The sequence below is a fragment of the Gracilinanus agilis genome, chromosome 4 (genome assembly GCF_016433145.1).
Source record: "Gracilinanus agilis isolate LMUSP501 chromosome 4, AgileGrace, whole genome shotgun sequence".
In the NCBI taxonomy this organism is placed as follows: Eukaryota; Metazoa; Chordata; class Mammalia; order Didelphimorphia; family Didelphidae; genus Gracilinanus; species Gracilinanus agilis.
Genome location: NC_058133.1, coordinates 21,464,083 through 21,484,397, shown reverse-complemented (window position 1 = coordinate 21,484,397; position 20,315 = coordinate 21,464,083). Strand labels below are relative to the sequence as shown.

The 20,315-nt window shown below is 40.2% G+C and overlaps 1 protein-coding gene across 1 annotated transcript in view; it reads right to left on the bottom strand.

Annotated features, from left to right (window-relative positions):
- The window catches only part of DAB1 (DAB adaptor protein 1), a 136,502-nt gene that overhangs the window by 114,569 nt on the left and 1,618 nt on the right, over positions 1 to 20,315 (bottom strand). Inside the window, exons 2-3 of the mRNA XM_044674782.1 lie at positions 17,720 to 17,859; positions 13,523 to 13,621 (exon numbers count right to left, since the gene is read on the bottom strand). Coding sequence (XP_044530717.1) covers positions 13,523 to 13,621; positions 17,720 to 17,859 — 239 coding nt within the window. The remainder of the gene's footprint in view (positions 1 to 13,522; positions 13,622 to 17,719; positions 17,860 to 20,315) is intronic.

The following is a 20,315-nucleotide window of genomic DNA, read 5'->3' as shown; positions in this document are numbered from 1 at the left end:
TGGATGGATAGATAGATGGATGGATGGATGGATGGATGGATGGATGGATGGATAGATGGATGGATGGATGGATGGATGGATGGATGGATAGTTATATAGAAAAAGAGATATATAGATAGATCATTTATTAAGTGCTTACCTTGTGAGAAGCACGTGGTAATGAAGTTATAAATAGAGTTTTGGGCAGTTCAGCATGGTGCCAGAAAAAAAACACTCATGTTGGAATCAGTTCCTGGCTCCAAATCTTGGCCCTAATTCACTATACTTGGTTGATCTATGACCTGGGGAAATAACTCACCCCATTCCCTACTTGAAGTTCAGTTTGCTCAATGGGAAAGGGTTTTACATTAAGGCTTTCTGTAATTAACAATAAAAGTTCCAGTAAACTAAAAAAATGCTCATCCTAATGCTCATCTTCATTACTTTACAGATTTGTTGGAGGAAGTATTTTGTAAAGCTTAAAAGCATTCTAGAAATTAGGACTCTTGGGATTGGAAACCACCTAGATGTAGGGGTACACTGGTCAAGTTAAAACTGTTAACCCATCTTCCCTTGAATCAAGAAGGTGAATATCTAGAACTACGTTCCCTCTCACACCTACCCCATCTAGGTCACCATTACTCTGTATGTGCTATTTTTCCTTTTAAAATGTAAGTTCTTTGAGGACAGAGACTGCCTTTATTTATTTTTTAATATTAATATCCCCAGGGCTTAGCACGGAGCCTAGAATATGAAAGATTAAGAAATGTTTTTATTCATTCATACAGTCTTTTATTTTAGAGATGAGAAAAATCAGGCCCAAAGATATTAAAAGACTTTCCTAAGATCACACACTGAGATTTGAACCCAGATCCTGGGTCTCTCAACCCATGGCTCTTGGCATTTTAATGTGTAACCTCTCTGGAAACTTGCCTCTAATGCCCTTCATTAGAGAAGCCTTTCTCAGTGACAGTGACAGTTATTCACACTCTCCAGTCACCTATTTTACGGTTATCCCATGGGCTTCATATAGGCAGTAATAAAGTGTCGAAAGCATCTCTCTTATTATAGCCTCCTAATAGGGCCCCCAGCTTCAGGCTTTGAAGGGAGAGCTTATTCCAGCAGCCTGAGAGTACCCAGGCAGTTTTAATGGATAGATAAACAAATTGATGGAGTTTATAATGCAGACAAGTGAGAGGGGCTCCCTACAAAGAAGATTAGCAATTAGAGCAAGAATTGGCTTAGTAAATCAACTTGTCCACCCTCTACCAGGCTTCCATATTCCCGAAGTTACCACAGTCTTAACAGTGAGGGAGCCTTCTGTGTTGACTCTTGGGAAATTAACTGTCCAATAGTCTATTGAGCTGCAAAGAACCTCCAAGGCTGTCAAGTCCAACCCATTCATTTTACAAATGTGGAAATGAGATCCTACAAGTTAAATGACTTATCAAGGTCATGTATATAAAGAGTCTCTGGCAGAATTTGAAGCTGAGTCCGTTGACTCTGGAAACAATGCCTTTTCCAAAGGACATCCATTTTCTTTTGGGAGATTGATTAATATGACAGGAAGGAGCATTGGCTTTGTCTAGTTCCCAGTTCCCCAAACGGAAGGGACTATTTTATCTTTTTTCAACCTGAAATCCATGAAGGGGAGACATTTCTGATTTCATCTGAGTTTAGTGGTTCTGGCACATATTCAACACTGGGTTTGAGGAAATGACAAGAAAGGCTCGGTCTACCAGGCCATGTTTCCCCAGTATCTCAATAAGCACATAACCCACAGACTGATAAAAATATTAGATTGTCCTCACTCACATCACTTGGTTTTCCTTTATCCAATTCAAAGGACTGTAGTTATAGAATCAGAGGGAAGTTTTCTAGTCCCACTGTTTCATTTTTATATATGAAGATAAAGTGGCAGAGAGAGACCAAGTGACACCCACGATCACCAAGCTACGGAGTGCCCGAGGCAGGAATCAATCCAAGGCTCCCACACTCCAATTCTAGTATTCTACTCATGATGTCTCATTTTAAAGATGAGGAAATTGAGGCAGAAGGAGATTAACTAGTATGCCGAGAGTTTTCTTTGCTAGTGAGTGCTTCAGGCAAGATTCGAACACAGGTCTTCCACACTCCAATTCTACCACTCTATCTGTTGAGGTGGTGTAATGGATAGAACATTAGGACTGGACTCAGGAAGACCCGAGTTCAAATCTAGCCTCAGATACTTACTCTGGGGAAGTCACTTAACTCTTTGCCTCACTTTCCTCATCTGTAAAATAAGCTAAAGAAGGAGATGGCAAACTGCTCTAGTATCTTTGCCAAGAAAACCTGAAATAGGGACATGAAAAGTGGGACACTACTGGACAATAATGACAACAACAAATTTACTGTGTTTCATTTTATGGATGAGTAAAATGAGGCAGAAGGAGATTAACTAGTACCACCCCCAGAGTTTCTTTGCTGAGGCAAGATTCAAACCTGGGTTTTCTATACTCCAATTCCACTACTCTATTATGTTTCATTTTATGGATTAGGAAACTGAGGCACCAAGAGGCTAACTAACATGACCAGGGACCCATCATGAATAAGCACCGAGCCAGGACTTACCCTTTCATTTCCCAGACTCCAATTCCAGTTCTTTCCAACTTACATTAAACCACTTACATGAACCATTTCTAATGTGTTCTCAATGTGCCAGGCATTAGAGATACACAGCTGGAAATGAACCAGTTCTTACTCTCAAGGAACTGATATTCAACCAACAAACATCTCACGTGTGTTGATGATGTAATCACTTGTCTCCCAGCTAGACTGAGCTCAATGAGGGGAAAGCCATTTTCATTTAACAGGTCTTTTTGCAACATGGAATAAATGAGAAACTGAGGACTTAGAGCAGAGAATGTGTCACCCAGGAAACAAATATTTGAAAAAGAAGTGATCAGGACTGGTCATACGGTGAAAGTAAGTGAGAGCCACTCCACAGCATGAGTGAGGCACCCTGGAGGTTTTAATAAATTAGGAGAAAATTATGATGGTCCCCAGCTTGGTGATTAAACCTCCTGTGATGACTTATGGGAGGACACTGACAATAGTTCCTTTGGAGGGGCAGCCTTAAGTGAACTGTAACTTGTGTTGTTGGGGACATCCAAGTAGATGAGCTTTTAGATTCAGAGAAGTATTGTTGGAACAACCAATACCCCTGCCCTCATGTTTCTTAAATCAAATTCACTTTAGAGATGCATAGACTTAGAGATGGAAAGGATTTCAGAAGTGACCTAGTCCAACCCATTCATTTTACAAAATGAAACTGAGGCCCATGGCATTGAAGTGACTTGTCTAAGGTCACATGAAAGAGTATAGATATTGAGCTAGAAGGGGCTTCAGAGGCCATTTTGTCTAACCCCTCTATTTAGAAAAGAGGAAACTGAGGCCCAAGGAGCTTAGGTACTTTGTCCAATAAGCACCAGAGGTGAGATTTAAATCCAGGTTCTCTCATTCCAGTCTATATCCCTTCCACTCTAGTCTTCATTCCTTAGAAATAAATGTGATAAGTATGATGACACCCTTCCCCTTCTTCACTATAGGGAAGCCATAATGACCAAATACACTGATAGAGTGTCAAATACAAGAAAGGAAAGCTGTTGTCCTTTACCTCAAACAGAATGAATTTACCATCATGGAATATTAGGCTTGGAAAGACTTGCAACATTTGGGTTAGTGTTCACATTTTCCAATATAATTTTGAGTACGATTTCAAATTCATCTGTCCCACAAGGACCTCAGAAACCATCTAGCCCAAGGTGCTTATCTTACCAATAAGGAAACTGAGGTGCTGAGGAGCAAAGTGATTTTCCTGCAGTCTGGGCTCCAGATCCACTGCCCTCCACATTATATCATGCTGAGCAGAGTGTGGAAGTGTGAGTGCTTCTCATATTGCCCTTGCGTCTAGACCTAGAGCGTCCAGGCTTTCCAAAGTGTCTGAGCAGGCTCATGAGTCTGTCAAAAGGAGCTTAAAGATGGCACCGGGGTCAAGTGAATCAATGAGTAATATAAAGGCCCTGAGTGTTGATCTTAATCCAAAGTCAGAGGGCAGAACTGAGAAGAAAGATTGCTGGAGGCTCAAAGGACTACTGCATTGGTGTGTCTGGCCCCAGCAATTAGTCAATAGGCATGCAGTATGGCTGAGCCTACATCAGACCTTGGAGAGCGACAGATAGAGAAAAGGAAACAATCCCTACTTTCGATGAGCTCCATCCTAGCACCTTGGCAAGTCCTTTCTGAAAGGTTTACAGTGATCATGTTTGGGCCCCCCTTTCCCTCCGAATTCCTCTAGAGTCCAAGCTCAGCAAACTTTCCTGTCTAAAATAAATGCTGCTACTTCTAGTAGTAGTAGTTGGAGGAGGAGGAGGAGGAGGTGGAGGAGGAGGAGGAGAAAGACGAGGAGGAGGAAGGAAGAGGAGGAGGAGGAGGAGCAGCAGCAGCAGCAGCAGTAGTAGTATGAACACACACCCCATATGAATATATATATACACACACACACATAATACTATAGACATATAAACACATATATGCAAACTTAAGCCTATGTAGACATATATGTACAAAGAAACTCACACCCATAAAAATATAGATATGATATACTATATAAATGTATGTATTATGTAAATATATACATAGTATAAGATATAACATAAATATAACGAAATATTATATGCATAATCATTTGTATGCACATTATACACATATGTATATAAATCATACAATTACACATATGGCACATAGTAAAAGTAGGCACTGTGGTTTAATTTAGTGCCAGGGATTTCTGATACTCATTAGATAGATTTGCATAACAGTCTTCCTATCTGGAAGGTTAAGCCAATCCACCATGAAAGAAGGTTACAGATGGAAGCCCGTAGCAGTGTCATCCGGGCACAGCTAATGAGGCTGGGGGCCTTCCATGTTGGTGACCCAAAGGTAATGTTGATTGGCAGAGCTCACAGTGACGGCCAGAGGTGACCAAAGGTTTTAGACAGGGACAGCTGATCTTGGGGATCAGGGGAAAAGTGCTGGTCAGAAAGAAGACTAGCAGATACCTTGAGAGCCTCTTTTGCTTAAAATTCACATTTTCCATTAAAAAAAATATCCTAGTACAATTTCCCAGGGGTACAATTGGGTTTGCCTCCCAGCAACCATTTTCCAGGCAGTGGTAAAAGAAACAGTAAAGTCATGTGATGAAATCATCACCTTTTCTACCTCACAAATCAATTCCTCCTCCTGACTCCCCTGTTTCTCCTAAAGGGGCCAAGATCATCTCTAAGATCTTGCCTTTTTCTGATATTTTATTTCCAATGTCCTAACATTCTTTTTTGCAAATGCCTTTCATGTCTCACATTCTACATAATATACCTCCAGCTCCAATATTCTTTACATTTTAATCTAAAACCATATTAAAGACCTTACAGTGGATTAAGCGATAGATTTGGATTCAGGAAGACTAGAGTACAAATCTAGCTTAGGACAATTATGAGTTTTGTGAGCCTAACCAAGTCACTTCACTACTATCTGCCTCAGTTTCTTCATTTGTAAAATGAAGATAACAATGGAGTTGTTATGAAAGTCAAATGAAGTCATGTTTATAAAGGAGGGGAGACAGAGTCAGAGACAGAGACAGACAGAGAGAGAAAGAGAGAGACACAGTAGGGTAGAGGGAGAAAGGGGGAGAGAGACACAGAGACAGAGACACAGAGAAAGACACAGAGACAGAGAGGGACAGAGAGATGGATTTCTTTGGTGGTCTGGTAAGCTTATGGGGAGGTCCATGGGCATCGACTCCTTCTCATAGTCAGGAATGGAACCTGCAATTCCAACCAGTTTTGTCATTTCCTGACCTTGACTAAGACTCCCAACTTTTCTGTGCTCAAAGTTTCCCCTTTGTTAAGGCAAAGAGAACAAATGCTGTTCTGTCTCTTGTAGCACTCATGTGAATTAGCTGATGTAAAGTACTTGAGGAAAAAACCACAAAGACCTATCTTGGGGCTCAGTATAATTACAGTATTACTTTTCAATACAAACAGATCCGTTAACAAACGAATCTGTAAAAATAGAATCTCTTATTAAGTAACCAAGACACAGTCAATGAAAATGAGTTTTAAATTAAAATTTAAAATAAATGGCTCTGATAGCAAGGCAATAAACCCCAGGCTCCAGATAAAGCAATCAGCCACTAAAATACAGCTGGAAGAACCCAAATGGACAATAATGATTTATGGCTTCCTGAATTTCGATGAAACTCTTTCGAAGTTGATTTCTCTTTTTTTTATACTCCCTTCCCCCCACCTTTCATCCCAACACTTGCTCAGTCTATCAATCAACACTCAGTCAACAAGCATTAATTAAGCACTGATTGTATACCAGCCATTATGCTAAGTGCCTGAAATATAAACGAAGATAAAAACTTGTCCCTGACCTAAAGGAGCTTGAGCATCATGGAGGAAACACCAGCAGATAGACATTTAAATGATCTCTTTAAAGCAATGATATTTAAGGCAATGGTCCTATTGGTTAAGGCAAACTCTAGGTAGCTAGAGATGGGTCTATCACTGTAGACAAGAAGTCTGGGAGTGCTGGAGAGAGGATGCAGGAAGGGGTGGTAATCTTAGAATATATGGTCTCAGCCATCGCAGCACTCTTAATAAATGGCACTTTATTGAAGTCTCTAGACTTTTTATCACAATGTTTGTTGCCTACATTCATGATTAGAGGAAATTCTGACTATCAATTAGATATTAGCATGGGGGGAAAAAGTCATGTTTTTCCCATGAAAGTCCATAGACACCTTTTTCCTTTAAATCAATCTAAGGACCCCTTTAAGGTACATGAACCCCAGATGAAGGAGCCCTGATCTATTCCAATTCTCCCATTTTTTGCTGTGTTTCCATAAGAAAATGGTTTAACCACTCCAAGTTTCATTTTTTTTTATTTGTAAAATGGAAGCGGAAATGCCTGCCTACCTATCTTTCAGGAATTTTGAAAGGAAAGAGGCATCAGTCACCTTAAGGGCCACATAAATGTGACCTATTACAATACAGCTAGCCTTTCAATGTCATAGGATTTGAATCTTGGTCTCTGGCTTGGTTGGTAAGCAGCTTCCAGTTCCTACTGATTGAGAAGGTAAAGACTACTGATGGAGATCCCAGAATAAAACACAATATTGGATCAGGAAAAGATGTTGGGTGACATCTAGGTCAACCTCATTCCTGAAAAGGAATCCAACTCAAATATTCTTGTCATGTGGTCAACCAATCTTCCAGCACAAGAGAGTCCATTACCTTTCAAAACAACTCTTTGCCTTGTAGACAGCTTGGATGGCAGGGAAATTTGCTCTTGCATTGAATCATAATCTGCTTCTCTACAGTTTATACCCATTGCTCCCAGTTCTGACTTTGAGGGTCAAGCAGAGCAAGGTTAATCCCTCATCCAAGTGACAGTCTTTAACATTCTTGAAGTAGGGATAATTGTATCCTCTCCTCTACCTGCCAACCACTGCCTCTTGCACCATGGAGCCTTTTCTCCTGGCCAAATGTGTCCACCTTCTTTTTTTTAAACCCTTACCTTCCTTATTACCTTACTGTATTGGCTCCAAGGCAGAAGAGTGGTAAGGGCTAGGCAATGGGAGTCAAGTGACTTGCCCAGGATCACACAGCTAGGACGTGTCTGAAACCAGATTTGAACCCAGGACGTCCCGTCTCCAAGTCTGGCTCTCAATCCACTGAGCTACCCAGCTGCCCCCTCCACCTTCTTGACTAGTTCTTCATATGGCACAGTTTCCAATCCCATTCCTTTCTTGGGAGCCCTCCTAAGGATATATACCAGCTTATCACAGTGTTTTTGAGTTTAGTATCATCAGCCTGAAGGCCTACCAGCTCACTGAGGTTCAACAGTAATCCAAACCCACCTCTTTCTCTAACAATGAATTATGAAACAGATCCTTTAAATCATCTCTCTGGTGTCAGGTCCCTGACAGGGCCAATTTAAAAAAATGTGTTGGTTTTGAGCTGCAAATTGATTTTTTATTGTGATAAATTAAAATCCAATATTATTCAACAAGACACTAAACACACAGGCACCTAAATTATTTTTCCTCTTCAATGTTTTGTCTCTTTTATATTAAAATGAATCTCTGGCAGCTGTTGAGTCTGGGTAAGCACTGTCAGTGGACAGCAGACACCACAGGATATGGAAATTTCATGCAAATGAGGGGCCATGCCAAAAAACAAAAAAAAGGGGACAACCCTCCAGCCTTCTTGGGTTCTGAGGATTTGAGGGACAGAAGTGACCTCAGAGGCCACCACCTTCTTCAGAGATGGAGGCTCAGACAAGATAAGTAATTTGCTGAGGAAATGGTTATTAAGTCCCTACTTTGCTAAGCACTAAAAAATGTCAGAACTAAGAGTTGTATCTTGATCTAAGACCATCCATGACATTGTGTTGTTGTCTCTATCATAGTGATCCTATAACTGGTTGTATCTTCCTCACAGAACTGCAGATGCTCAGTTTTGGAAGGGTCTTCAGGGTCTGTCAGTCCAACCTAGTCATGAGCAATAATCCCCTTAATAACACATAGTCCACTAAGTGGTCATATTTTCTGGAAGATTCCAAGTGGTGGTGGGGTAGGAAGCCATCAGCTTCCACAGTGGCCCATTCCACTCTGCGATGGCCCTCACTGTTATGACTTTCACTATGGTCAGTCAGAAAAAGAGTTTCTTCTCTTTATGACAGTTTCTTAATAAATGAAGGCTCTCTTCTCCCCCCTATATCTTCTTTTCTCCAGAATAAACATTCCTACTTTCTTTGATCTGTCTGGAATATTTTCTATTCTCTTCATTTATTCACCATCTGGCATATTCTCAGGATCTTTCACTATTCACTCAACCATCCTCCAGATTATCAATCTATGATCATCAATGAGGTTCTAAGAGGTACAAATACTAAAGTCCCCAGAGATGAACAATCAGATAGCAATGGGGACTTGATACCAAATCATTTGTATGAATTCATTAATTCATCTTTTGTAATTGCCTAATATGTGCCAGGTACAAGGGTCTATGAAACATTAAAAGGTACAGAAGAAAATATTCAGAAAGTAGGACCATTATGGGAAGACAGGAGACCATGTGAATGAATGATGATCCAGAAGAATAAAAGGAATAGAGATACTTTTAATGTCTATGGAGCTATCTCTCAGTCTATCTATATGAAAGGTCGGTCGGTCTGTCTATCTATCTATCTATCTATCTATCTATCTATCTATCTATCTATCTAATCCATCCATCCATCCATCCAGCCCTCTCTCTGTACATACGTAGATATGTGTGTGTGTATATATATATGTGTGTATATATTCATTCATTCATTCATTCATTCATTTATTTGCCAAATTGACAGTATAAAAGATGAAAAGGGAGACCTCACCTCTAATGAAGGGGAAATTAAGGCAATCATTAAAAAGTATTTTGCCCAATTATATGGCAATAAATATAACAATTTAGGAGATATGGATGAATATTTACAAAAATATAAATTACCTAGATTAACAGCAGAAGAAATAGAATACCTAAATAATCCCATATCAGAAAAAAGAAATTGAACAAGCCATCAAAGAACTCCCTAAGAAAAAATCACCAGGGCCTGATGGATTCACAAATGAATTCTATCAGACATTCAAAGAGCAACTAATCCCAATACTATACAAATTAATTGATATGATAAGCAAAGAAGGTGTCCTACCAAATTCCCTTTATTACACAAATATGGTACTGATTCCAAAGCCAGGTAGATCAAAAACAGAGAAAGAAAACTACAGACCAATCTCCCTAATGAACATAGATGCAAAAATCTTAAATAGAATATTAGCAAAGAGACTCCAGCAAGTAATTAAGAAGATCATCCACCATGATCAGGTGGGATTTATACCAGGAATGCAAGGATGGGTCAACATCAGGAAAACCATCCACATAATTGACTATATCAACAGTCTAACCAACAAAAACCACATGATTATCTCAATAGATGCTGAAAAAGCCTTTGACAAAATACAGCATCCATTCCTATTGAAAACACTAGAGAATATAGGAATAGAAGGACCTTTCCTAAAAATAATAAACAGTGTATACCTAAAACCATCAACAAGCATCATATGCAATGGGGATAAATTAGAAGCCTTTCCAATAAGATCAGGTGGGAAACAAGGATGTCCATTATCTCCTCTATTATTTAACATTGTACTAGAAACACTAGCAGTAGCAATTAGAGAAGAAAAAGAAATTGAAGGTATCAAAATAGGCAATGAGGAGACTAAGCTATCACTCTTTGCAGATGATATGATGGTCTACTTAAAAAATCCCAGAGAATCAACTAAGAAGCTGATAGAAATAATCAACAACTTTAGCAAAGTGGCAGGATACAAAATAAATGCACATAAATCATCAGCATTTCTATACATTTCCAACACATCAGAGCAGCAAGAGGTAGAAAGAGAAACACCATTTAAAATCACCCTGGACAATATAAAATACTTGGGAATCTATCTACCAAAACAAACACAGCAATTATACGAAAACAACTACAAAACACTCTCCAAACAAATAAAACTGGATCTCAACAATTGGAAAGCCATTGATTGCTCATGGGTAGGACGAGCTAACATAATAAAAATGACCATTCTACCCAAATTAATTTACCTATTTAGCACCATACCTATCAAACTACCAAAAAACTTCTTTACTGAATTAGAAAAAAACTATAACAAAGTTTGTTTGCTTTTTTAAACCCTTAACTTCTGTGGATTGGCTCCTAGGTGGAAGAGTGGTAAAGGTGGGCAATGGGGGTCAAGTGACTTGCCCAGGGGATTTGAACCTAGGATCTCCCATCTCTAGGCCTGACTCTCAATCCACTGAGCCACCCAGCTGCCCCATAAATATATATATTTAACAAATTTTATATACATGGAAACAGTTTTGAGCAACTGTTTTCTGACATCTTGCTGTTCTGATCCCTTCTTCCCCATGTCAGGTAGTAAATAGTCTGATATAAGTTTTCCAGTCCTTTCATGGAATACTTGTTTCCATATTCCTCCAGAAGACACAAATCATACATACAATTAAACAACTCATTAAGGAAATAAAGGATGGCATGCCTTGATCTGTAATCAGATTCTTACAGTTCTTTCTTACACTGTGGATACATAAAAAATTCTTTGCATATGAAAAATTATCTATAGGTTCCTAGACCTGTGATTCTACTGGCATGAAGAACCCTTATTAGGTAACTTCCTTCTGTCGATGTAGACTAGTACTCTAATTCCTTGGGTCCCTGAGGAGAAATGACTTGCTAAGGGTCACTCAAACAACTGGAAGCAGAAGTCAGGATTGATTCCCGATCCAAGGCAGGCTCTGTATCCACAATGCCACTCTGCCCTGAGGTTCTGGATCCTTTGAAATATGTGCCAAGCACTGAGAGGGCAGCGAGGGAGGTAATTTAAGGTTAATTTTTAAAAGTCCTTTCTTGTAAGGATCTTACATCGCCTAGTAGGGGGAGATAAGCCATGTGCCCAGATAAACATGAAGCCAATCAGAATGTTGTTAGCGGGAGTGCTAGAGACAGGTGTAGATGCATACATGCATGGACCAGGGGAAGATTTTCGAGAGAGTGGCAAGCTCTAACAGCCGTTTGAATCCCTTTGATATTGGTGATAACTAGACATCAGATAATATGAATAGCCCTCAATAGAGAGTCATTTCCACCTCATGTTAACAATTCAAAAAAAGAAAGTTAATCATATAAGGATTGGGATCAAAGGCCCTTTGAAATTTGAGACAGGGTGTAAATTGCTGTAACCAATCTCTTTAATTGGGATCGATATCTCTGACAGCTTTTGTTTTTACATTCTAAGGAGAGCTCCAGTCTGCTAATGTTTCCTTTTTCTTTCTTTTTCTCCTTAGTGGGAAGACAACAACAACAAATTCATGCCCTCTTGCCACTGTGGGGATGAATAAAGCTGGGGTAAGGCAGATCTCATTCCAGATGCCAAATCTATCTCTTGGAAAGAAAAGAAAAAGCCTCCACTGAAAATATGATTGCAGTCCCCACCCTAGATAGAGTTGCCACTTCAAGGGTCTAGGAAATTTGGCTTGCTGATAATTAGAAATGGATATTATGAGATAAAAATATAACTGTGGTGACCTTCCTATGGCCCTCTTCCAAGGGACCAAGAACAAAACAGTATTTGTTGCTATTGGTGAGAGAGAGAGAGAGAGAGAGAGAGAGAGAGAGAGAGAGAGAGAGAGGAAGAGGAGAAGGGAGTGGAGGGGAGGGGAGGAGAAGGGAGGGGAGGGTAAGGGAGGGAAGAGGAAAGGAGAGGAGAGAAGAGAGAGAGGAAACAAAAATATATGAAAACAATAACAAGAAATGCATCTATAATAAAATGTTTAAAATTTCATCTTGATTTATTTTTCTTCCTTTGACAAACTTCTTGAGAACAGCATGTGGGGTCAGAGAACTGAGTCCCAAGGATAATTCCATCTCTTCTTATCTCTCTGACCATGGGCACATTGTTCTGGCTTCTATGTGCCTTAGTTTCTAAGCTCATAAAAAAGTGACTCTTAATAAAGAATTTTTTAAATCCCTTTCAGTTAGAAATCTATGATTCTCAGATCTACTGAGGCAAAACTATGGACGAGGGCCAGCTGGATGGCCCCATGGATAAGAGTTCCAGACTTGAAGTTGGGAGGATCTGGGTTCATTTCAGGCCTCAGAAACTTCCTAGTTGTGTGACTCTGATCAAGACATTTAACCTCAATTGGCTAGCCCTTACCATTCTTCTGCCTTTGGAAATGATACTCAGTATTGATTCTAAGACAGAAGTTAAGGGTTTTTTTAAGTAAAAAAAACTGGATGAGTCTGAGAATGAGAAGCTTGTCTAAAATCGACAAGCCCACAACCATCGCTTCACTCCACCTTTGGCAGGCCCAAAGAGCACGTCCACTCTTTCCTTTTCTGGTTACAGAGAGATGGACTTGGGTTTTTTAAAGATTACGAGACCAATTCCCTTGCTGAAATTACACTGATTTCAAAGAACTGGAGGTTAAATCTGGGTGTTGGAACTCATTGACATTGAGGCGAAAGGCAATGCTGAGTAACCCCTTAAAATGCCTTCGGTTAATATAGCAAATATGGACAGAAATTTTCTCTAAACAGCGTTGTTCCCCCCAGATCATCTAACTTTATTAATATCCCATTAGAGAACAGGGGTCCTCTGACATTTTTATCACAAGCCAAGGTACCCCGATGCTGCACAACTGCCTCCCACCCCTCTCAGCCAAGAGGCTCTCTCTTGGTGATGGACGATCGGAGCTTATCGAGTTTGTCAGCCGCCTTATGTGTGTTTATGCGGATTGGAGATCGCTGAGCAGCAAGGAAAGCTTTTAAGGGCACATCTGTCAATAAATTCAATCCCATTCTGTCGTGTCATTCTTTTACTTACTCCTGTCTTTTCATCAAAGATTTTGATTCCTCCAAAGGAGATGGTTAAAAAGATTTTCTGTTTGTGTTCTCCTTTGGAACGGGCTCCAGCGACAACTCCCTGTGGAGAGAAAGGACAGAGTTTGAGTTCGGGATTTTCTCAGCTCTTCTCTGGGAGCTTTGCTGCACAGGGGGCCCCTCAGGTGGGTCAGATACCATCAAACCATGGACAACAATCCTCTAGTCTGGTACTAGTCACATTGACCCTTTTTTCATCTCATGGCCCATTTTCCAAATTCAAAAAGGTCGACGGCTTAGTCTGATAGAAATCTAGCTGGATATGGAGTGAGAAGATTGGACATCAAACCCTGGCTCTGCAAAGGCTGTGTGACCTTGGGGAAATCACTTAATCTCTCTAGGTCTCAATTTCCCACCATAAAATGAGTCAGTAGGACTGTTGTTCAGTTGTGTCTGACTCTTAATGTGGAGTTTTCTTGGCAAAGATAATGGAGTGGTTTGTCACCTCCATTTCGATCTTATTTTACAGATAAGGAAAATAAAACAGAGTTAAGTGACATGCCCAGGGTCATATGGTTAGTAAGTATCTCAGGCTGGATTTGAACTCAGGTCTTCCTTATTCTAGGTCCAGCCCTCTATTCACTGTGCCATTTGAGTGCCCAAAGTTGGATCAGATACAAAATAAAGTTCCTTCTTGTTTTAGATCTAGGATTCTATTAACCTCTGCCTCCAGATTATAATTGCTGCCTAATTCCCATGGTCTTCATTCATTTATTCATGCTTTTCCCATAAGATAAGACAGTATATGTTTAATGGCTTAATATAATCTATAACTGTCAATAATTATTATTATAATTCATTTATTCATTGATTGATTCATCATTTGTTCACTCATTTACTTTTTCATTGAGAAGACACCATGGTGATCCTAGAAGGAAAACCAATGTAGGAAATAGGGCATTTGGCTTCTAATCCTGGCCCTGCCATTAACTCATGATGTTACCTTAAACTGACAATTATTTTCTCTAAGGCTCAGTTGCCTCATCTGTCAAATAAGGGATTTGAACTAAATGATCTTGGTGGTCCTGCCCAGTTCTGATATTCTGTGATTTATTAAGGCATCTTTTAAGCTAAAGAAATGTAGTAGGTAATAGAGAGATGCAAAGAAAAAGAAAAGGCAAATCCCTTCCCACCGTGACATCCAGTATCAATTAGGAGAGATGAAACCGAGCCATATTAGTATGGAAAACAGAACAGGGTAAAAGACATGTATTCGGGGGCAGCTGGGTATCTCAGTGGATTGAGAGTCAGGCCTAGAGACAGGAGGTCCTAGGTTCAAACCTGGCCTCAGCCACTTCCCAGCTGTGTGACCCTGGGCAAGTCACTTGTCCCCCATTGCCCACCCTTACCACTCTTCCACCTATGAGACAATACACCGAAGTTAAGGGCCTAAAAAAAAAAGACATATGTTAAAATGGTGCTGTAATGAGGTTTTAGGAGAGGGAGATCTCTTCTAGCTGAGAAGGGGGAGAAGGAAGAAGGGAGGTTTTCTGAATTAGGCAGCATGTGAACTTGGTCTTGAAGAATGGGTAGAATCCCACCAGGTGGAGAGTAGGAGTCCCAGCTAAAATTCAAGAAAAATTCTCAGGGGCAGCTGGGTGGTTCAGTGGATTGAGAGCCAGGCCTAGAGACAGGAGGTTTTAGGTTCAAATTTGGCCTCAGACACTTCCCAGCTGTGTGACCCTGGGCAAGTCACTTAAACCCCCATTGTCTAACCCTTACTGCTCTTCTGCCTTAGAATCAATATGTAGTATTGGTTTTAAGACAGAAGGTAAGGGTTTAAAAAAAAAGAAAAGAAAAATTCTCATTGTCTTTAGGGGATAGTGAACAATTTACTCATTCATTCATTCATCCACTAATTAAGTCATTGAGAAAGTATTTATTGAATGCTTATGTCTCATTGACAAGGGTATGTCAAGTACTATAGACCCACAAAGAAGGAGGCTACATGAACCCTTCTCTGAAATAGATTAAAACACTGCTGTGAAGCCAGGCCATGCCTACCTAAAACAAAAGAATAATGAGCATTTTCCCTTAATCTAGCCCAGAAGGGCTGAGCTGACTTAAGTGCTGATGAAATGTAAATTAAGGTCAGAATCACTGAGTAAAGAGTTATGAGTCTCATGTCATAATGCCATCATCATTAGCATCATCGCATGGTTTTTGCTTGCTTTCTTTTTAAGCCCAGGTAAAGCACCTTTGATTTTTATCTTCTAGAACTCTGGAGAGTGTGAAATTATTATTTCTTATTGCTGGAATGTAAACTTTTTGCCCTGGTTTATTACATAATAATTTTGCTATACAATAATGGTTCAGAAAAAGATCAGTGCTCTGTGGCACAGACATTAGAATCAAGACATGATAGAGATGGAAAGGAGCTTAGAACAGGGATTGCCCAAGCTGGGAGGGAGCTTAGAACAGGGAATGCCAAAGCTGAAAGGGAGCTTAGAACAGGTTTTATCTAAACTTGGAAGGATCTTAGAACAGGGATTGTCCAAGCTTGGAGGGAACTTGAAAAGAGATTTTCCAAGGTGGGAGGGAGTTTAGAATAGGGATTGTCTAAGATGGGAGGGAGCTTAGAACAGGGATTGTCCAAATTGGAAGGGAGCTTAGAACGGGGATTGTCCAAATTGGGAGGGAGTTTAGAACAGGGATTATCCAAGTTGGGAGGGAACTTAGAACTGGGAATGTCAGAGATGGGAGAGAGCTAAGAACAGAGAATAATAGAGCTGAAAGAGTCAAAGGATGCCTAAACTGAAGAGATTTTAGAACAGAATGCTAGTTAGAAGACATCATCTGGTTCAAAGGTTCTTACTGTTTTGGGGGCAGTGTAGGGAAGCCCTCACTGAAAGCCCCTCAAAGGACTTTTTTAAAACACATAGAATAAAATACATAGGACTACCAAGGAAGCCAATTATACTGAAATACAGATAACAGAATAGATCTTAAAAAGTTGACAAATCCCTGACCAAAGCCAGCCCATTCATTTAAAAGATCCATTAAAACCTTTGTTCCTTCCTTGTTCTCCTCACTCCAGCTATGGTGCAGACACCTTGGATTACTTTCCATACACTGAAAGCCCAATCCTTTCTGGCTTTTGCTCATGTTGTTACTTATACCTGGAATGGCATCCTTTTTCCCTCTTCACTTGCCACTTTCCTACTCAGCCTTTAAAGTCTACCTCAAATAATGCCACTTCTTCCACAAGCTCTGATCCTTTCCTCCTTTCATCTTCCTCCACTGGTACCTCCATTCCTTTCTGAACTCATTTTATCAGTCTATGATAGTGAAAGGGTCCAGGCAGCATTGAAAGCTCACTTGCATTTTCATTGTTGTTATTCATTGGATTTTCATGTCTACTGAGTCTATTGGCTAGCCTACGATTATGTGTTCTGTTGTATCTGACTTTCCATGACTCTTTTAAAGGTTTTCTTGGCAAAGACACTGAAATGGTTGGCCATCTCCTTCTCCAGCTCATTTTCAAATTAGCAAATTGAAGCAGATATGGTTAAGTGACTTCCCCAGGGATTATCTGAGGCTGGATTTGAACTCAGGTCTTCCTTACTCTAGGCTTGGCACTTTACCCCCTGCACTGCTTAGCTGTCCAGCCTACTGGTTCTAGTTTCTTTTATTCTCCTCCAGGCTGGTTTGTGGTCAGCAGGCACTCTCTGTTGCCAGGAGCTCTAGAGAGTCTTTCATATTGGTAGAAGCTGACAGAATCTGAGTTTCTCTGGCATACAGATGGGAAGTTAGAGATGACTTTTCTAGAGGAGTTGTCATCTCATCAAGTCTCCATGATGAGGGTTAGGATTTCTGCTTCAACTCATGTTTCAGTGAGGATCCCTTCAACTCTATCTTATATGAGACGATGCATCTGAAACTTAAATACCTCCAGTGATTGGGAGATTATGACCTCATGACAAAGCCCATTTCTTCCTGGGAAAGCTACTGCCCTTCCTTTAACCTACAATGATGCCTTCTGATTGTACAGAAGTTATTCATAAAATTTAACCTGCCTAAGAAGGCTGGTATGAATCTAAGTTGTTTGTGTCCTGATGGTCTCAAGTGATCTGCCATCATGGACAAGAATTCCATCCACCACCTTTCCCTGTGTGTGGAAATGAGCATCCCATCTAAGTACCTTGAGCTTCATCATGGAATCTTGACATAACTTGTCTCCCCGGGCGGCAGAAACCTCATCAATGCCAATCAGCTTGGCCTTGTATCGGACGCCTTCGCCTTTGAATCTCTTTATCAAAGTGGCTTCACTGCGATCCTGACCTGGGTAGAAAGAACAAAAAAAGGGGTTTAGATATTCAGGGAGGAAACCAAGTTGGGGAAGGAACTTGGAGAGAGGGTGGGCTTGGCTGATGGTTCATTTAAGAGATCTTGGGCTCACGAGGTAGAGGAGAGCACCCTAAAGACAAATGGATTCTTTCACAATTCTATGTATTTTACTTTATTCATTTAAATGCGTGATTCTAAAATGGGGCCCAACATACCACCAAATGAGGCCATTAAACAGGAACATCAGTCATCAAAGAGAAGAAGGGAGGGTTCTGAAGAATTTGTGGCTATTGTTGACATTCTGACAGACATTGTTGTCTGGACCAATGATAAACTCTGCCTCTGAGACCTCAGGCATTTTGCAGCAAAGTCCAGTACACTTAGCATTCCCTTTGAAATACACAAAATCTTAGAGAACTCTTAACACAGATGTGGATCCAGACTGAAGGAAAGGTACCCCAATTCTCCAAAGACACACAGCTCCCTTACAGAAGGGTATCCCTTCCAATACGATGGGCTTTTAGGGTAGAAAGTTTAATTCAGAAACACAAACCCAGAAACAACACGCTTTAACAAAATCACCACTTGACCTCCATGAGGCTCAGCTTTTTCATTTGTAAATGAAGAGCTTTGGACAAGATGAAGACTGAGAATCCTTCCAGCTCTTGACTTATGATCCTGTGAGTGACCTTGAACAAGTCATTCACCGCTTGGGGACTCAGCATCCTTATTTGTTAAATCAAGGAATGGATAAGATGGAGGATCTGAGGTATCTATTACCTTAAGCAAGTCAATGACTTTCTCCTGGCCTCAGTTTTCTATTTTCATAAAATGAAGGGATTATATTAGATGGCCTCTGAGGTGCCCTTCAGCTCCAGATCTTTCCATACAAATCCTCCCTTTTGTTCTGATCCCTAGACTCATTAAAGACCAGATTCTACTATAATATCTGACTCTAATATGTCTCTTTTACATTTCTAATCACTTTACTTCCATCATCTCATTTGAACCCCACTCTACACCTATGAGGTACTAGTTATCATTGTACTCATTTAATAAATAAGTAAATCAAGGCTCACAGTGAAGTAAATTGCCCAGGATCACATAGCTAGTGTCAGAAATAGGAACTAGTTTTTCTGGATACCAAGTCTAACATGCTATCAATTACAGCAAGTTCATTGGGCTATAAGAGGTTGTTTGGTGGGTCAGTGGAAAAAGAGTAGGTGATGGAGCTAGAACACTTGGGTTCAAATCCTGGTTCAAATATTTACTAACTGGGTGAACCTGGGTAAATAACCTAACCTATCTGGATCCATAGTTTCTTCTTCTATAAAATGAGGGTAGTAATAATTACATTATCTATACTGCAGGATTGTGGTGTACAATATACTTAGTAAATGTTGAAGTGGTAAAGAAGTGGGCTCTTTTTTATGGGAAGGCTCTAGTCTAAGGAACTGTCTTCTAGTCAGTCATGACACAGGGACCACTACTTAAGGCAACTCAAAGGATAATACTACACCTCCCTACTTTCACACAGACTGAGCCCCATCCCTGGCTTCCCCTCCCTGATCATCTCCACCTTTTAGAAACTCATTTCAAAGCTGAACTCAAAATCTAGCTCCTCCACAAAGACTTGGGAATGGCAGTGAGCAGCTGTCACTCATCATTAGATGAGGTGTTCAGTCAACATGGTGAGATTAGATGGTGTGCCCCTTGGTTCTGATGGGCATTTCTCCATGGAGTGTAAGAAGATCTCCCAGTGGGATCAGGTTCCATAATCTAGGGTTTCGATAATGGGGCTAGTCCCTGAATAATGACTGATTGAGCATCAGTTACCCTTCCACATAGAGTCCAAAAGAAAGCTGCTCAAATTGGGACATTAATTCTCTGAGGAGAGGAAGAAGTGATCCTGGTGTCATTTTTTGGTTGGTACATTGCATACTGAGTGTAGAGTCAGAAAAACCTGGGTTCAAGTCCTGCCTCAGACACTGATGATCTCAATAACCCTGAACAAGTATTTAACTTCTGCCTTGGTTTCCTCAACTGTAAAATGGAGATAATAACAGCACTTATTACATAGTGTGGCTATAAGGAGCAAATGAGACAAGAATTGTAGGTACTTAGTACAGTAGGGCAGCACTGAGCATGGAATCCAGGAGACTCGTCTTCATGAGTTCAAATCTGACCTCAGACTCTTACCGTGAGATTCTAGGCAAGTCACTGAATCATGTTTACCTCAGTTTCCTCATATGTAACATGAACTGAAGAAGGAAATGACAAACCACTCCAGTATCTTTGCCAAGAAAATTCCAAATGGGGAATTTCAACTGAAATGCCTGAACAACAGTAACAGAGTATTTGACATATAGTAGGTATTTAATAAGTTCTTTCTTTCTTTCTTTCTTTCTTTCTTTCTTTCTTTCTTTCTTTCTTTCTTTCTTTCTTTCTTT